The sequence below is a fragment of the Staurois parvus genome, unplaced genomic scaffold (assembly GCF_062004578.1).
Source record: "Staurois parvus isolate SC_StPar_1 unplaced genomic scaffold, SC_StPar_1.0 ptg000017l, whole genome shotgun sequence".
In the NCBI taxonomy this organism is placed as follows: Eukaryota; Metazoa; Chordata; class Amphibia; order Anura; family Ranidae; genus Staurois; species Staurois parvus.
Window position 1 is genome coordinate 18,411,972 of NW_028317813.1, and position 19,330 is coordinate 18,431,301.

Below are 19,330 nucleotides of genomic sequence, written 5' to 3' on the forward strand. Positions count from 1 at the left end.
CTGTACCCAAGCCTGAATAAAAACTGATGTTTTTTTCCAAAGGGCTTCAACCCAATATGGACTTTCTCCACATAGTGACTTTCTCTTGTTCTCTACATCATACATGATCATCATTTTCACTAGCTACTTTATCTAACTGTAGAATTTATGAACTCTCCTCTGAACAATTGATTGACAGACTTGTCTAACAGATATGTTCCCTCTCTCCACATTATACCTACAGATCCTCCCCTAAGTCCACTTCTTTGTTTCCCCTCTCTTCTTCTCTCTGCCTTTTGGTACTATACATTATTTAGATATTAGCAGCCATAAAAATGTGTGATATTCATTCAAGTGTCTTCTGTATCTGGCCTATTTTCTTTACCAACGTTACCACAGGTGTAAATATTTGTTTTGGTATATGAAATAAAAATTAGAGAATGCAAAAAAAATCATATGGAAAGAAAACAGACTTTTACTTGCACATGATTGGGTGAATGAAGTCAGCACAACTTCACCTCATTAATTAAGCTAAGTGAAATCTCTATTTGCAAAGCAACTTTCATTGAGCTTAGTGAATGAGGTAACCTGGTGCTGATTTCAGTTACCTAATCATGTTCAGCTTATGCTGAGCTTATTTGGGGCCATCATGGCAATAACTGGTGGCCCCACACGTTCAGATCCAACCCCTTAAATATAACCTAACCCTTGAAAGTAGCTTTCAATTAAACCTTGTAACAGCTTTCCTTTACCATTTTTATATCAGGACAAAAAGAATTATGCCAAAAATCCTTTGCTTCCAAAACTCCATCTGCCAAACTATCATGGTGAAAACCACTAAACCATCACTTGACAGCTGGCATATATGACCAATGTTCAGCCAACTTTTACCCAAGACTTACACGTTTTTGCACAAGAGTTACATAGAATAATGTATGAATCTTGGGTGAAAATTGGGTAAATGTTGAGTGAAAACATTGATAAATAGACCCCTAGATGTCAGACGGATGAGACCTGTTTTATTGATTAAAAAAACACTGGAAAATATTTTTTTTTATTTTGACCAGAAGGGTTTCCTAGTACTTTGCAGAATGAAGTGGTTCAATTATATGTCCTAATTCAAGACGTAGTCTAGCCTCACCTCTCCTGCAGGGGCAGCAGATTCTCATCAAATGAAGCCCCATTCCCAGACATTTGCTGACGCCTCTTCCAAATGCTGATTATTTTCAGTACTTGATCCTGAATGCTGGCCAGGAGTTGTAATGATTCTTCAATTAACAATACCCACTGCTGCAATAGAAACCAGATTTGTATGTTGCATGTGATCTTTTCAAAAGTGTTTAATATTAGTATGTCTTAAAAGAATTTAATTTCCTGCTGTTTCCTTGTTCAGGGGGCAACACCTTGATTTACAGAGATGGGAAATGACATGGACATTTAATAAGAATAGGGAACAATATAAATGAGAATGGCTAGGATTTACTTGCATGTCAATCTAAAAAAGCTGAAATGTGGTGAGTAGCTATTAAAGAATACATTGACTTGCTTCTAATGGTAGGAAGTTAGTACCTAATAACAATCGATCAGATCCTAAGCGATGTGATAATCTACCATTCTTGCTAATTATAATTTTTACACATACTAGCCAGTATTCTAGACAAATCTCTCTAGTGTCAGCTCGTATTATTAGTATTCTTTCAGGAACTATGACTGAATACTCTTTTGGACCTCTCTCTTCAAATGAAATGGTGTTTGCTATATATTGTGCCAGCTGCCAACGCCAAGCAAGCTGTGACATTGATGCACAAGGGACCTCAGATCACCTCAATTCCTGCACCTTCACACCTCAGATCATCCCATTTCCTGCACCTTCACACCTCACATCATGCCAATTCCTGCACCTTCACACCTCAGATCATCCCAATTCCTGCACCTTCACACCTCAGATCATCCTATTTCCTGCACCTTCACACCTCAGATCATCCCAATTCCTGCACCTTCACACCTCAGATCATCCCAATTCCTGCACCTTCACACATCCGATCACCCCAATTCCTGCACCTTCACACCTCATATCAACCCAATTTCTGCACCTTTACTCCTCAGATCAGCCCCAATTCCTGCACCTTCACACCTCAGATCATCTGATCACCTTGATTCCTGCATCTTTACCCCTCAGACCACCCCAATTCTTGCACCATCACCCCTCTGATCACCCCAATTCCTGCACATTCACACCTCAGATCACCTTCATTTCTGTATCTTAATACCTCAGATCTCCCCAATTCTTGCACCTTCACCCCTAAGATCACCTCAATTCCTGCATCTTCACACCTCAGATCACTTCAATTCCTGCACCTTCACCCCTCAGATCACCTGAATTCTTGCACCTTCACATCTCAGATCACCCCCAATTCCTGCACCTTCACATCTCATATTACCCCAATTCCTGCATCTTCACACCTCAGATCACCCCAATTCCTGCACCTTCACACCTCAGATCAGCCCCAATTCCTTCACCTTTACCCCTTAGATCACCTCATTTCCTGCAATTTCACCCCTCAGATCAGCACCAATTCCTGCAGCTTCACCTCTCAGATCACCTCCATTCCTGCACTTTCACCCCTCAGATCAGCCCCGATTCCTGCACCCACCCCCCTCCCAGATTACTTCCATTCCTGCACCTTTACCCATCAGATCACCTAAATTCCTGCACCTTCATACCTCAAATCACCCCAATTCCTGCACCTTCACCCCTTGGATCACCTCAATTCCTGCACCTTGACATCTCAGATCACCCCAATTACTGCACCTTGACCCCTCAGATCACCTCAATTCCTGCACCTTCACAACCTCTATCACCCCAATTCCTGCACCTTCACACCTCAGATCACCCCAATTCCTGCACCTCCACACCTCATATCCGTTCCAATTCCTGCACCTTCATACCTCAGTTCACCACAATTCCTGCACCTTCACCCTTCAGATCACCTCAATTCCTGCACCTTCACCCCTCAGATCACCCCAATTCTTGTACCTTCACCCCTCAGATCACCTCAATTCCTGCACCTCCACACCTCCCAATTCCTGCACCTTCACATCTCAGATCACCCCAATTCCTGCACCTTCACACCTCAGATCAGCCCCAATTCCTGCACCTTCACCCTTCAGATCACCCCAATTTCTGCACTTTCAACCCTCAGATCAACCCAATTCTGCACCTTCACACCTCAGATCACTTGAATTTCTGCACCTTCACAACTCAAATCACCTCAATTCCTGCACCTTCACATCTCAGATCACCCCAATTCCTTTACCTTCACACCTCAGATCACCCCAGTTCCTGCACCTTCATACATCCGATCACCCCAATTCCTGCATCTTCACACCTCAGATCACTTCATTTCCTGTACCTTCACACCTCAGATCACCAATGTCAGGGATCGCGGTGACAAGCGGGTCTGCGCATGTGCAGAACGCCGATTCATACTAGCCGGCAGGCACTAGGACCTGGGCGGCGCCGGCCGCGCATGTGCACTCGCGATCGTGGATGCTCACCTGGCACCAATGACAGGGCAGGGCGCACTATTTAAACCTGCCCTGCACAAACTCTCATTGACGTATGGTCTATTTATCCTGTGTTCCTGTATACCTGCTATTGTGATTTGTTGCTGACCCTGCCTGATCCTGACCTCTGCTGACTTCTCCTGCTCTGACCCCCTGGCTCGTTTGACCTCTCTCCTGGATATCCCTAATCTGATCTGAACTCCTGTTACCGACCCGGCGAGTGACCTGACTACTCTTCTGCCTGCTGCCTTGTACTACGCTGACCCCACTGTTACCAACCCGGCCTGTTTGGCCACGCTCACTACTCTGCCATCCATCCATCCATCCTGCACGGATCCATCCATCCTGTACGGATCCAGCCATTCCTGCTCCAGCCTTCCGCCTCTTCACGTCAGGCTCTCTACCTGCATATACCTCTGGCGGGCGGATTCCTCTACCACAGGCAGGTGTGCTCAGGGGCCGCGACCTGGTCCCTGTCTGCTCCAAGTCTATCCCCACCATCAGGGGCCCTGGTGAACAAGCAGACTGGGGCTTAGACTCTGCGATCTGGGGAATCCTGTCCTGTGGACTGCTAGAGGTACCGCCAGGTAGTTGTTGACAACCTCATTTCCTGCACCTTCACACCTCAGATAAACCCAATTCCTGCACCTTCCCACTTCACATCAGCTGCAATTCCTGCACCTTCCCACCTCGGATCAGCCCCAATTCCTGCACCTTCCCACCTCATATCACCCCAATTCCTGCGCTCCTGCAGATCACCCCAATTCCTGCACCTTCCACCACTACTACTTTTAGCAACCACTGACTAAACACAACTGGGTTCCCAAAGTCCCCCCTTACATCAGAGCCCCCCCCTTGTTCTTACATCAGGGTTTCTAGAGCCCTCCCCCTTACATCAGGATCCCCAGAGTCCCCCCCCTTTTATTTCAGGGTCCCAAGAGCACCCCATGATATCTTAGTTCCCAGAGGCTGCCCACATTTACATCAGTCACCAAAGTCAACTCCTTATACTGGTGTCCTCAAAGTCCCCCCCCCCATTTACATCAGGGTCCCCAAAAGACCCCTCATTAAATCAGGATCCCCAGAGACCCTCCACTTTACATCAGAGTCCCTAGAGTTTCTCCCCTTTGCTTTAGGTTTCTAAGAGTTCCCCCCTTAAATCAGGGTCCCCAAAGACTCCTCCTTAAATCAGGGTCACCGGAGTCCCCCTACATTAAATCAGGGTCCGCTGAGTCCCCCTCATTAAATCGGGTCCAGAGATTCCCCCGCATTAAATTGGGGTCCACAGAGTCCCTCGCATTAAATCGGGGTCTGCAGAGTCCCCCCTAAACACTCTATCATTAGGATCCTCTTGAATCAGGATCCCCAAATTTTCTTCCCCTTATGTCAGGGTTCCAAAAAGTCCTCCCACATTACATTAGGGTCCTCAAAGTCTCCCTACATTACATTGGGCTCCCAGAGTTCCCCTGCATTAAATCAGGATCCTTCTATCCAACCCAGCAGTACCTCAAATTAAGCAATAACCACATGTCGAACCCACCCATACATGTGTGCTGACACATACATCATGACATACAAACCCACACTTAATCACTCATCCAAAACCATGCACATACACAACCCCACCTGTGACAAATCACATATCTGCACTAACACACACCCACCACAACACCTATACCACCATCTGTGCCGATACATTTGCACACGTTACAACCACATATATAAAAAAACCATAAAACATACACTGCCACGCACAACATTTCTGCACATGTACACACAACCACACATGCACATACATACACACACTGCAACCTATTTGCCCACATATCAGCCAGCAAACTTGCAAAGTCACAACACCCCATTTATGAAACAATACACTGCCAGCCAGCCCTGTCCACCTGCGTTCATAGTCTAAGTCCAATACCCGCAAACAAACCAAACCCCCATGGACCCAGGCTGCAGAGGAGGTAGGGGAAAAAAACTAAACAAAAAGCAAAGCCATCAAAAAAAGGACAGCAGACAGAATGCTTACACATACCAGCTACCGCAGAGGGCAGTCACTCCTTCTTCACAGTGTGTCCCAGCTTCCATGTAGTGCAGGACTGCAACCATTGCTTCCCCCTTATAGTAGTCCCACAGGACCCATTGAAAAATATGCAAAAAAAACCCTGAGCGCAGATTTCTACTACCCTCAGATGTGAATCAGATGTTCTTGGAAGGGGTGCTTTTAAGCAGCAAGGATGACCAGAGAGGAGAGGTGAGGGTTAAAAAAAAAAACACTCATTAATCAAAGTCCATAGCAATGCTTCCCATCTATGCTGATGTGACTTCTGTGAAATAATATAGAAGTCTATGGAGCTGAAATGGCACAGGAACCTTTTCAAAAATCACACTGTGCTGAGAAGGGCACTATTGGATATAATGTGTTTTCCCTGGTCATGCGATTCTGTGAACCATTATAGATGCGTTTTGATGCGGTTTCCATTCATTTCAATGGAGGAATGTGTTTTTGGTGCATTTTTTTAACCACGTCAAACAAGCACTAAAGATTTAGTAAGCAGGGCTTTGAAAAACGCAATGGACCTGCAACTGGTCAGTGTGAAGAGTTCCATAGGAATTATTAGTTGTGCATTTTTCTTCTGCTTTTTTTAACGCAAAAACAGAAGAAAAATGGATCAGTCTGTAAGCAGCCTTCTTCAGCTCCAGGAAACAACCATGTGCTCTGAGCTATGCAAATCTATTCATGTCAGACAGTGAAAGTACCTTTGTGTACACACATCATTTGTATCTCAGTAATGTATTGATAATGCTTTATTTTGCAGACCTTTAGGAGGAACTAGCGTCATTTCACTCCTTTTTGAATTCCTCCATGCCTACAGTTTCCTTCACCCTGGATAGCAGTATTTCCTCGATGTTGAAATTAGCCAACATAATGGGCTCTTTTCAACTAATTTATTTTGTAAGGCAACAAAAATAACCATAACGTGGCCAACAGCTTGCCTCCAGTTCAGTTTTAGTTCAGGGGAACAAGTTGAAAATAGAATTTACAAAAAGACAACTATTTTTCTGCCAAAGGGCTATCTTAGGAACACATTGCAAGAGGCAGCAAATAAAGCGAGGTCTTGTAATAGGGAAAATGTGTTGAAATTTAAATCTAATCACTGTTCGTAATTCTTTTTCTTTAATTTCCCTGTCCAGTAATTTCTGTGATCCTCTGATATTGACCTATTGTTCATGTGGAGTTTTCATCTGACAGATCTCCACAAAGTAACTGGCTCACATTATTTCAACCTCTGAAATGTATGTTCTCATGTGGTCACTGTGAACAGTGTAGTTTGGTAATGAAGGGTGACCATTTTATTAGAAGACGATATTACAGCTTGTGATATTTGGGGGTCTGGATCCCTAGCCAACCATATATATTTATAAACAAACAGTCTACATTTTCTCCAAGACACATAAAAAGCAGCTTATCTTCAACCAAACAGAAATAGTCCATAAGCCCAGGTTCACACCAGTGCAGCTTTGAAATCCTGCTACTTTCAAAACTGCAGATCAGTGCACTTTGGATATTCGATTTCATTGTGGCTTGCAACTTAATTTACTGGAAGTCAATGCAAGTTTTGCATCTTTATTTAACAGAAGTCAATGCAAGTCACAAAGAAATCACAGAAAATAAGTGCTTGAGTAGACTTGAGTCGCAACGATTTGAACGATTCCATTGCCGCAAATGAGGTGCAACTTGTCATGCAATTTTGAACTGTCAAACCCAAGAAAATCCCATTGGTGTGAACCAGGGCTAATTTCTGTTACACAGCAAAGCTTCAGCTCACCAACAGCATAGACTTGTCCCACAACAGGGTTTTGAAGTTCCTGCCTGCTCCTGAGGTCCAGAAAAGGTCCCAGCATCTCAACAATCTCTCAGCAAACAAGCAGCCCACAACACACGGGGGTTTATTTACTAAAGCTGGAGAGTCCAAAATCAGACTCCCTTCTGCATAGAAACCAATCAGCTTCCAGGTTTCATTGCCAAAGCTTCATTGAACAAGCTGAGGTTAGAAGCTGATTGGTTTCTATGCAGAAGGGAGTCTGATTTTGGACTCTCCAGCTTTAGTAAATAAACCCCACTGTGTCCAGCTCCACATAATGCCTCATCAATACTTGCCAGCTACTTCATGCTCTTTTCAGAGCTTTCTCGCAGGTGGACTAATTCTGAACAATCAAAGCTGCCTCTCTTGTCCCCCTTAAATGGACCACAACCTAAACAATGGTGATACATACTGTATTTACCATCAAAGACTCATCCCTGGTGTCCTGTACGTTGTAGCTCAACCAACGTTAAATTTTTTTTAGATGCATGGACTAGGTTATGTTGGTCAAATCACATAGGAAATTAAAAGTTTGCATTAGTAGACATAGAAGTGACATTTCCATGTAAATTTTCCTCACCAGTTGTAAAATATTTTGCAGAAGCAAACTATAATACATCACAACTACATTTCAAGCCAGGTGAGGTTGGAACTTTCTAGACAGGCTTTTAAATAGTGGGTTCTTGTGAGCTACTATGGTGTGAAAAAATTCCTTAATATGTGTTAAACCAATACCGTGCTGTGAATAACTAAATTAAAACAGTGGGTCGCCTACACCTTACACATACTCATACCAATGTGTCATAGCAAATCCAAAAATATATAATAATGTCGTGCATTTCCCCCTGATGAAGCCACATGACCCGGTGGCATAATGCGCAGGGGAGGGGCTCTGACATCATGACACTTAAAGAGGTAGGCAACACACAGCAAGTACACAGCAGAGATTGCAAATGCACACTGTGGATTGATTTTATAGCGATTTAAAGTGATTTTAACTACAACTACATGTGAGTGCACTACTATTTATTTAATAAATGTTTTAAAAGAAGATAAGGCACTATGTTTTTTATTACTCTTTATGGTATATACATCTATGGAGGAATAGTCCTAATGGAGTGAGGGGATCCCTAACTTTGAAGAGTAAAATTCCCATCCAATTTTAAGTCCAATTAAAGGGACACAAGCCTTATATGACTTCACTTAACGTTTTGGTCATATATACCAGGTGAGAGCACAGCCGGTGAAGGTGCACATTTGGTTGATATCACAACACATTATTAGTGGATTGCACACAAATTGTTTGTGTTTACATCACCAGAAGGAGTGTGAAGTCACAGATTGAATAAGGACATTTTTTTTGCTGCAATAGTGATATTGTATCTTTATTTTGTTTTGGATAATATTTTGGTTTTGATATGCACTTTTGATTGCCAGTGGAGCGTGACACTATTATATATTTTTGGATTTTCTGGACAGGCTGTCACAGCAAGAATTGTATTGGATCTACAAACTGGAAACTCGTGTTTACTAAAAGCAAATATGCTGTTTACTTTGCAAAAGAAGTTGCACTTCCAGGAATTTTCCTCAGAGATTAGCAAAGGTGATGAAATTTCACTTTGAATAGAATACCCAATCATATTCAAGCACATAAAAAAAAAAAAAACAGCATTTACCTTGCACATGATTGGATGACAGAAGTCAGCTGAGCTTCATCTAATTCACTCTCGGGGAAAAAATTCCCTTGCAAAGTGCAACTTCCCTTGCAAAGTTAAAGAGCGTACTTGTCTTTAGTAAATCAAACTTCTGTCTCCTAAAGGCATGAATATTGTGTGAGTAATTCATTTTGTTTGCTGTGAATTGGGTCTGCTATGTTTAGATTTTAATTCTAAACTAAAATATTGCATTATGTCCACTGTCTTTAATTGGTGTGTTTTAGCACTTTACATTTGCTTACCTGTTGTACTGGTACCTATTTTGTACCCTATATATACACATTATGTTGTACTTTGTGGCAATTTCTATTTCTACTTATTATTTAGCTTCGGTACTTCTTCAGGAGCTAAATACATTCTTAAACCCCTAAAGTCACATGATTCATGACAAAATACGTAGGGCAGAGCCAGGATCCATACTGATAGGAAGCCTATTCAGAGTGGTTACAGAGCCATCGATGTGAGCGAAAGTATCTTGTACAGAGCCGATGCTGTGCCAGTGTGTTTTAACCGTTACATTGTAGTGCACCGGGTTAGTGCATAGAAGAATGTGAGTACTTTTATCTTTATTTTAGTAAAAGTTTGATGGAGTATGAAATGTGATGAGGTCTTCTATATTTTTTTCCTGAGCTGCATTATTGCCCCCACAGAGGAGCCAACTATAAAGGAGACATCAACAACAACACCCTTAAAGGGGAAACATGCATAGAGACCTGAACAGTGGTTGGGGCTACTGTTGGAGGTGAGGGCAATATCTGCAAGGTGGTGGCAGTCACGGAAGTGGTGAAAATGGTGTGAAAAGGCATAAATGTACTCCTGATAAGTCACTGTGGTGCACACATGCATAAACAAATGGATTTGTTCTTGTAATGTCATTTGGAATGGGTATATACAGTGTATGCTGGGGCATTTTATTTGCTTTGTTGTTTTATTGTTTTTTTTTTGCTATTTTATGGATATGATTTATTGCACATATTAATTCATGGTAAAGTGATGTTATACATACTATATGTTATTTGATGCACATTATGCACATTATATACAAATGATTATTAACACATGACCAAGTGATGATATTATGGTTTATCAGATAGTATTATGAGTATTGCATAATTTGTACATAGATATAAGGGTATAAGTGGTGCGACATCCTTTAATATATGTACTGTTTTAACTTTGTGGGAATACAATTAGATGCCTTCAGCCACTGACTTGCTTATATACAGGTTTTGATTTGTGCCCGTTCACATAGGTATGGATTGGATGTGGTTTGAACCGCATCCAATCTGCATGACAGGCTAAATAACATTGCTTCCTATGGTGCCTGGCACAGATCTCCGAAACACTGGCAGTGTGGATTAAGTGCGGATTGAAAAAGAGTCCTGTCCGATTTCTGAGCAGTGCAGTCCAGTTCAGGTGTGAACTACAGGATGTTGATTTCTATGGGAACCGTTTCTAAACCGCACATGTCATCAGTTGTGAACAGGATAAAATCTTGACTTAATCCTGTTCTGAATCTGATGTAAACCTGACCTGAACCACTGAACAACTACTGTGTCAATTAACTGTGGAACCTGAGCTTCAATCCGCACCGCACATGTGTGAATCAGTATTATTTACACATTGGGTAGCATGGGAGCACCTTTTTAAAAAAAAATCAGATAAGAACATGGACATTATTTTTTCTTTATCTAATTGTTATGCTATTGTGTAATACCCGATTGTGGTACCTCACCATTGTTTGTTTGCATGTATACTCTTGGACTCATCTGTATATCTGTACTCTGCTGCACTACAATATCCACTTGAAGGCCGAGCTTTTTCTGGCACTTTTTGTCTACATCTAACAATCAGTATTTTCTGCTCTAAAATTTCTTAGAACCATACCTATACATTATATATTTTTTTTAAAGCAGAGGCCCTAGAGAGTAAATTGGTGGGTTTTGCAATTTTGTATATCAGACGGTATTTGCGCAGAGGTTTTTCAAATGAACTATTTGGGAAAAATTACACTTTTTGAATTTTAATGCAAAAAAACACAATACATAACCCCCTTTTTGATAAAATATAAAAAAGATGATGCTATGCTGAGTAAGTAGATACCAAACATGTCGTGCTTTAAAATTGCACATGATCTGGTGTTCATAGTGATACCTCACATGTGTTGGACAATCGCTGTTTGTGCGTGTGTGGGGCCGACACATACGTTCACCTTTGCACGCAAGCAGGGGGCACAACAAAACATTTTTTATTATTTATGTTTTGTTTTTTTTTATTTTGCACTGTTGCTTTAATTTTTTTTACATTTATTGCTGTCACTGCAGGCAGCTGCAGGCATCATACTAATATAATTGCTCAAACTCCAGCGACATACGGGTACATCGCTAGAGCTGAAGTGGATATGCTACCCATATGCTGTACATACAATTGTTACTTTTGTATAGTTGTGCCGATTTAGGGCTATAGTGATATTGTTCTACATATGCATTGAATTACAAATGTTGTAGTTTGTGCTTATTCACTACTCTACTTTATTAATATACAGTATTTAATAGGATTACACTCTGTTGAACTGAGAGCAGCCCTCTTTGCGTGTATATACTGTACATATCATTAGGGCCTCTTTCACGTGGGTGGCAGGATTTACTGCCCTCTGAAAAGCAATCCATGGTGCACCAATTTTAAGATTGACAGCAGTTTACAGGTGCTCAGTAGGCTATACTACTGCCTCCTACACACTGGGGGGATTTGTTCTATCCCATTGGGGATTTTTCATTGAATTACTACACACGAGCACCATAGCTGTGTTTGGTATGTGGTTGCAGATCGTTCCCATTGACTTTAATAGGCAAGTATGACAGGTGATTTTGCCTGTCAAACTCAACATGCTGAGTTAAAATTACAGCACCATGGAGCATCATGGGTGTGGCAATGTGAATTCAGAATTGGATTGATTTTTTTTATCTTATTCTTTCTTACTTTTTCAATGTTGCCCATTCCCTTTCCTCTTTCTACATGTTTTTATTTTATCTTTCATAACAGACCTTGTTGTACAGGATATTAAATATGGGGACACCCACTCTTATTGAGGCAGTAGGGGGTATAAAATGTTACAACACTGACTAGTAAAGATATTGTAATGATACTGATCTCTAGCAGTTTTATCTAACATGTGCAGTCCCTGACCATATCCTGTTGTATATCCACAGTTTCTGAAAGTCTCTTCTAGCATGTTCACAGTATCTGACCATGTCCTGTAGCATGTCCACAGTACTTGGCCATCCCCTGTAGCATGTTCACAGTCTTTGATCATGTCTTGTAGCATGTCCACAGTCTCATACCATATCCTGCAGTACATCCACAGTCTCTGGCCATCTCCTGTAGCCTGCCCACAGTATTTGACCACCTCTTGTAGCATGTCCACATTATTTGACCATCTCCTGCAGCATGTGCCCAATCTCTGACAGCCTTCTCTAGCATTACAAACGTACAGTGAGTATTATGTATAACCCTTTGCTGATGTCAGGAGCCACATTTCAGGCCTGCTATAAAAAGTAAGTTGACCACAGCTTCTGCAGATTAGCAAATCTCTATACATTTTTGTGAACAAAATACAGCACCACATCTGCCTGCATCCCATCATCTCCAATGTGCATGCTTGACTTAATTGTTATTTCCTTTATATTATACTGTACTGTGTAATTTAAATAAAATGACTACAAAAGAAAATCAGTCAGTTGGCCCAACCACCTGCCCAAGCATCGCAACAGGGCTGTCCTACTGGAGTTGTGGCCAGACATGCAGCTTTGCATGAGTGTGATTGTGTGGTGCATGGTACGTGCTTTGGAGCACTCTTGCTTGTCACCCATAGTGATATAAAACGGCTATTTAGGGTGAGCACTTTCCAGATACTTTGTTATATGCTCTTTATCTGTTCCTATGCCTGACCTGTGACCAGTAGATGTGTTGTTACACACCCAGCTTACATTTCTCACCTGCCCTCTGGATTACCCTTCTGATTGTTGTCTGAACTTCTGAACTGATCCCGATCTGCTTCTGTCTGCTGTATTGTAGTGCACTGCATGCAGTACCGTGTACCTTACCAACCTTATCTACTCACTAGATCCTGTCTCCACCTGCTGTTCCTAACACAAGTGGATTTCTCTAGTAAACTGGGATAAAATTTCAGAGCTCAAAATATAACTAAAACCAAAACATTCTTTTTCATTTTGCATAGAGTAGGGGGGGATTAAAACCCCTGTCAAGTTTTTTTTTGCGCGGTTAATGTCCCTTCAGGGAGATTGTTTTTCTTTCCCTGTCCCAAATGCAAGACTTCTCCAAAGTGATTGAAATCCCCTCAGACAGTTGTCATCAGAACTGGCAACCCAGTTGTAAGATTTACCATCTATTCCTGTTCTGGTGCAACCCAAAATTTAGGATTTTCTCTCTCAGTGACAATGGTCACCAGGACAAACTCAGGGGGTAATTCGCCCTAAAAAGGGCACCGACTTGACAGGTTCTAAACCTACACTATTTCATCCAATTCTGAAAAAGGTTTTAGATTTAGATTTTTATTAATGTTATAAAAAAATGTACTGTAGTATACTTTAAGTCTTATGAAAAATACAGCAAATGGAAATCCAGGGTTTCTGGGATCTTTATTGACCCCTAAATTAAAGTGGTTCTAAGGGCTGTAGGTTTTTTACCTTCATGCTTTTTATTCATGAAGGTAAAAAACCTTCAGTATGCAGATCCTCCTGCAACCCCCCTAAACGTTACCTGAGACCATGATATGCATGAGACCAACAGCCTATTTGTTTATTGGCTCAGACAAAGTATTGGTTCCCGCTGCTGACAATCACAGCCAGTGAGGAGGGAATGGGGGACAAGGCAGAGCTGCACTCTGTTTGTCTTATGGACACACAAAGCAGGGCTCGGGGGTGAGCATGCATGAGTGCCCCCAGAACAAGCAGCTTGCAGGCAAGCAGGAGGGAAGAGTCAAGAGTGCTGGTGGGGGACCCAAGAAAAGGAAGATCGGGGTTGCTCTGTGCAAAACCATTGCACAGAGCAGGTAAGTATAACATTTTGTTTTTTACCTTTAACCTCCCTAGCAGTCTGATTATGTCCATATTTCTGTGCTCAAAGCGGTAAATTTGTTTGAATGGAAATATGTATTTTTTTTATTGTAGGCCTGTAATTTTTAGGAATAACTCACTGAAATCTGTCCGAACAAGAGTCTAGTAAACGTAGCGGGCATGTTAAAATTTGAAACATGAAATCATAAATTATAATTTAATAAATAATCATAAAAAATAATAATATAATAATAAATTAATTCAATAATATAATCAAACCAAAAATAGTGAAATGTGTAATATTGCGCCAAGTTCGCACATCACTGAGCAAAGTCGCAGAATTGTTTTCAGTGTCTGATGGTGAATTTCCCCACAAATCATTATCACTCAATTCTGCAAGTGGTTCTAATTTACTATCACTGTTCTCTAGCTGGTCTAAAACTGATTTTGACCTAAAGGAGGCAGGGCACAGGACAAAGCACTTGGAACAAAATGTATGTGAAATGCTTTGATACAGTAATGTTTTACTATGTTATTTTAATGTATTTAGTGAATGTCACTTTTTGTCATTTTCAAATTGCCCCCCGTTCCGTCCCCATACGTCCCGACGCTCTCAGGGGACGGAATCCAGAGGACAGATGCCGGCATCCGCCAGAGGACATTACAGGGGACACTGCAGGGGGGACATCGCGGGAGCGCAGGACAAGGTAAGTGATCGAGGGATCCCGGAGCAGCGCCGCATGGTAAGCCCGAGTGTAGCTCAGGGTTACCGCTTGTGGTACTGAAACTTTACCCCAAGCTACACTTGGGAATACCGCCAGGGAGGCTACTATCACAATAACAAATTTTTCTATGACACAACTGCAGAACTCTGATGTTGGCAATACAGGGAAAATGGAGACAAAGACTGAGCATAAGTGAAACAAAAAAGGTAATCTTTTACAGATCAGAGAAACAACTTGGCATGCCAAAATCCATGACATCAGAAAGATATTGGCAAGACAAATTGCCTGAACACAACATATAACATACAATTACTATTTCGAGGATTAACCAAGGCATTAAAAAAACACTCATTTTTATAATTGTTGCACAAAATGTACCTGCTTTTCTTGCTAAATACAACTTTTAAAATGAGTATTTGCTAAGAAATGACATGTAGAATGCAACAATGTTCATAGTGAACATGTTGTGCATGTCCCACTTACTTACATCAGCTAAGTAGTAACAGAGTGTCCTGGAAATCTTGTACCATTTTGGAAGCTTTACAGAAGTTATTGGATATGGTCAACTGCTGTATGATTCAGATTATATTACCTGTTGAAGAGGTGACAGATCTTGAACTTGTCCACAGAATTTTAGATTTTCTAGTGCAACCTTCAAGCTTTGTTGTGCCACTGAAGTCTGCTTCATTTTGTGCTGCAACTTGTTACAACGGTATTGAAACTTCATTTCTTCCTGTCTAGCCTGAAAACTTGTAGCCAAAGGAGGATACTGGAAAACAAAAAGGAACACAGCCTACTTGAATCATATGGATAATCAATTTTACCATACAGTCTGTCCTATAAACTAGACCTACACTAAAACTTTAATGCCAACAGTCATGCTGGAATGGTGGTATATTGAGATGTAAAATGAATGTCTTTTAATGGAGAAAATGTTCCTCTGGGCTCCCTTCAATGCTGGGTACATGTATGAAGACCTAGGAACTTAATCATGTGATGTAAGGTAAGTATTTAGGATTTCTGTCACTTAATATAACCATCAACTCATCCTGGAAATACTGTTAAAGGATAACTCCAAGAAGTCTCTTTTAGATTTGTGAGATACAAGTGTAAGTTGTAAATTACACTTATTACCATTACTTCTTTCATGACTTTGAGAGATTGGTAGGAATACATGAAAGGTGCAGGTGAGTAAAGGAAGACGGAGGAAATGTGAGAGATAGTTAGAAATAGGGGTAGAGGAAGGGGTGGGGGGGGGACAGTTAAGCCGGAGAAATGTAGCCATGATGAGGAATGTTGGTTTCAGAGATGTGACAGCCCATTGTTTGGGCTGCTGCCAGGAATATTCAGTTGTCTGCCTTGTAGCCAAAAAGATAAAGGTGACTAGTACTCCTTTGTATTTGGTGAGATTTGAGATTCACTTTTGCAACAATATTTCTCAAGCGTTTTGCACTAGGCAACAATAGACTGTGGATCAGGCAAGATTATACACTGTGATCCACACCTACTGAAATCTTGGATAGTACCCACCAGATATGAAGCATAGAGCCTAAGGAAGGAAAACCTCAAAAGCAGTGAGGGGAAAGCGTAGAAGTACATTTAGAGATTGAGAGATGGTTGAACATCATTGCATTAACACTTTTTATCAATTCTCTAAGGCTACAACATTGGATGAGCTTTTGGACACCAGATCCCCTTTGCACTCAATAATATAAAAGCTTGTTGGAAAGTTGTGAAGAATTAAGGTCTCTGTATAAAGAGGAAATTAGACCCGTAGATTGCGGTTTGTTCAGACATCTGTTATCGAAGTTTGTGATCTGTAGTATGTGTATCTGTTTTTCCCCAATTAGGGATCTCAGAAAATGTTTTATTTGTAGGTATTGAAAGGTACAGAATTGCGCGTTTCCATGTGTTTTTGAGATGTTTTAAGTGAAACAGTTATAAGTATATTTGAGTGCACAAAATGGCCCACTTGTAGATGGGGAGTATAAATGCACTAGGAAATTTAACAACATATTTGTCCAACATTGTTATAGTGTTGGGTCCTGGACAGGTGAATGATGTTATGGTGAAATTGGAGTAGACAAGGAATTCAATATATTCAGACAATCCATTCCCAAGTTCCTGATTGGCATGAAGTAATGCCCAAGGGGCTATTTGTGCCACAATGTGGCATTTTAATATGTGTGTAACTCTCCATTCACCTCATGTTTGTGTTGGTATAAGGCAGCATTCTCTATCCTAGGTTAGATAGTCCCGGGACCCCAGTATAATTTCAACAGTTTATGCTATTCTATGCTTAGGATGTGACTAGGGAGAGCAATTGGTAAGGTTTGCTGGTGATAAAATAATTTTGTTAGGCAAGATATTTTATTACACGGACCAAGAGATGGGCAAGGATTTCCACATATCCAAAAGGTGAGAGGGTTCCCTAGAAAAGACCCAGGTAATGAGCTTAATATAACAAATTAAAGGTTGGGGAAATATATACTCCTAAGCATTGAAGTCTGGAGGTCAATATAAACTGATATCATAAAGGAATCAGAAAAGAAGCCACTATAATAAATGTAAGCTTCAGTGCACGAGCATAAGGCCCAGATTTATGCAATGAAAGTCTTGTGAAACCCCAACTTTCGTATTTGAAAAGCAAAATATTTCCATGAAAGAGTGTTCAAAACTATTCTCACATTTTAATGAGAAGAGCATATTTTTATGAACAGTTAGGAGCAAAATGAGTTGTATTATACAACTTATACACCCAAAAAACACATCAGAGGGCATGGCCAGAGCTGCTGAGGCCATTCCATATACCAGACTCCAAGGGCTGGTCAGAACGGTGTCTTTTTTTATGGTGTATGAGTGCTGCTGGAACGATTGGTGGACACCGCTCCCTCTTCTGATGCTTGTGAGGTTATTCCTTTTTGTTTCGCAGCTTGAAGTGGCGCCAGTATGTCTCACACATTATACAACTGATGTAATCACCTGCCTTCTTCTTGGGTATGACACCAACTTGGTCCCTATGAATTGCTTTCCTGGAAATATATTGCGTTTGGTCGCAAAGACCTTTGCAAGCATTTTGATAAAGGCATTTAAGAGTGATATCAGTCTGAAACTTAACCAAGTGCTGACCAAGTCTTTGTCACAGTCACCTATTGTCCTCAGCATCGTCCCTATGTATGTTTTTAACAAATACTAAATGTACATAGCAAAAAATGTAAAACTGTAATGATTTTGGGTACATGAAAATATACATTAGTGTGATAGTGGTCCTTTAAAGACTCCTAAAACCAAGTATTTTTGGAAGGCAGAAATACAATAGAACTTAAACATATTATCCACAGGGGAGGGGTTACATCATCACTCGGGAGGAGCCGAACTACACGATAGACGGCAGGTGTATGACTCAGAGGCCAGCAGAGGATTCTTAATGTGATATTGCGATATTCAAACTTGTGCAATGTGAGTTTAATACTTGGATGGTGGGAATAAAAATTTTTAAAAGGTAAAGCACTATGTCTTCAATTTCTTCTTGCATGCGGAGAAACATAAGGAGAGGATAATTAGGAGGTCTGGGATAACAAAAGGAGTCAGTAATCCCTGAGGGGATAATCAGCCATCAGAGGATATATCTATTACTCCTAAAGGAAGGATGTCCCTATTTAACCAGCAAGAGCCTATATCTAGCAGGTTCCAGGGGAAGTGAACCGAAAGCGTGTATAGCCTAATTGCAGGCATTAAAGGAGGTGAGCGCACATCTTCACTATTTGAAGGATTCACAAAAGTCACTAATTAAAGAACAACAAGCACTAAGTCACTATATTTTTTCAATTGATGGGACTATTGATTTGATGATATTTGGATTTATATTAGTCACTACTTAATTATTTATGAGCATTTGGTTACTTTTATTTATGGGGGATTATTTAATGTGATTAAGTTGATGGTTATAAGTTGGTCTATATTTTTTAATTAAATTAATTGTGGGTATTATGAATTTAAATGAAATTGAGGGTATTAGCAAGTATAATATGTCATTAATTGATGAGTAATGAGCACCTGATCACTATTTGCATTTTTTAGAGGAGTATTTTTTGTGTGCAATTAATTTGAAATTGATTTGAAGGTGACTAATTGGTTCTAAAATTATTTAATTATTTTATTTGGTATTTATACACTTCTATTAGTTGTTTGCATTATACATTTGAATTAATTTAATGGTATTAATTTAATTATTATTTATTGAGAAATATTCAGGAGCGCAACATATATTTGTAAATATTTTTATACACAGTTGTAGTTATGTGTTTCATGTTTGCGATCCTCTAGAAACTGTCACACCTTTGGCTCGCAAGTTATTCCAATTTATATATAATTGATTATCCTAAACAATGTGTGCATTC

At 40.6% G+C, this 19,330-nt stretch overlaps 1 protein-coding gene across 4 annotated transcripts in view; it reads right to left on the bottom strand.

Moving 5' to 3' along the window:
- The window catches only part of STAT6 (signal transducer and activator of transcription 6), a 270,518-nt gene that overhangs the window by 60,823 nt on the left and 190,365 nt on the right, over positions 1-19,330 (bottom strand). For all 4 annotated transcript variants that reach the window (XM_089681115.1, XM_089681099.1, XM_089681103.1 and 1 more), the window contains 2 exons: positions 15,523-15,699; positions 1,121-1,269 (listed from right to left, as the gene is read on the bottom strand). In XM_089681115.1, the coding sequence (XP_089537241.1) occupies positions 1,121-1,269; positions 15,523-15,699 (326 nt within the window). The remainder of the gene's footprint in view (positions 1-1,120; positions 1,270-15,522; positions 15,700-19,330) is intronic.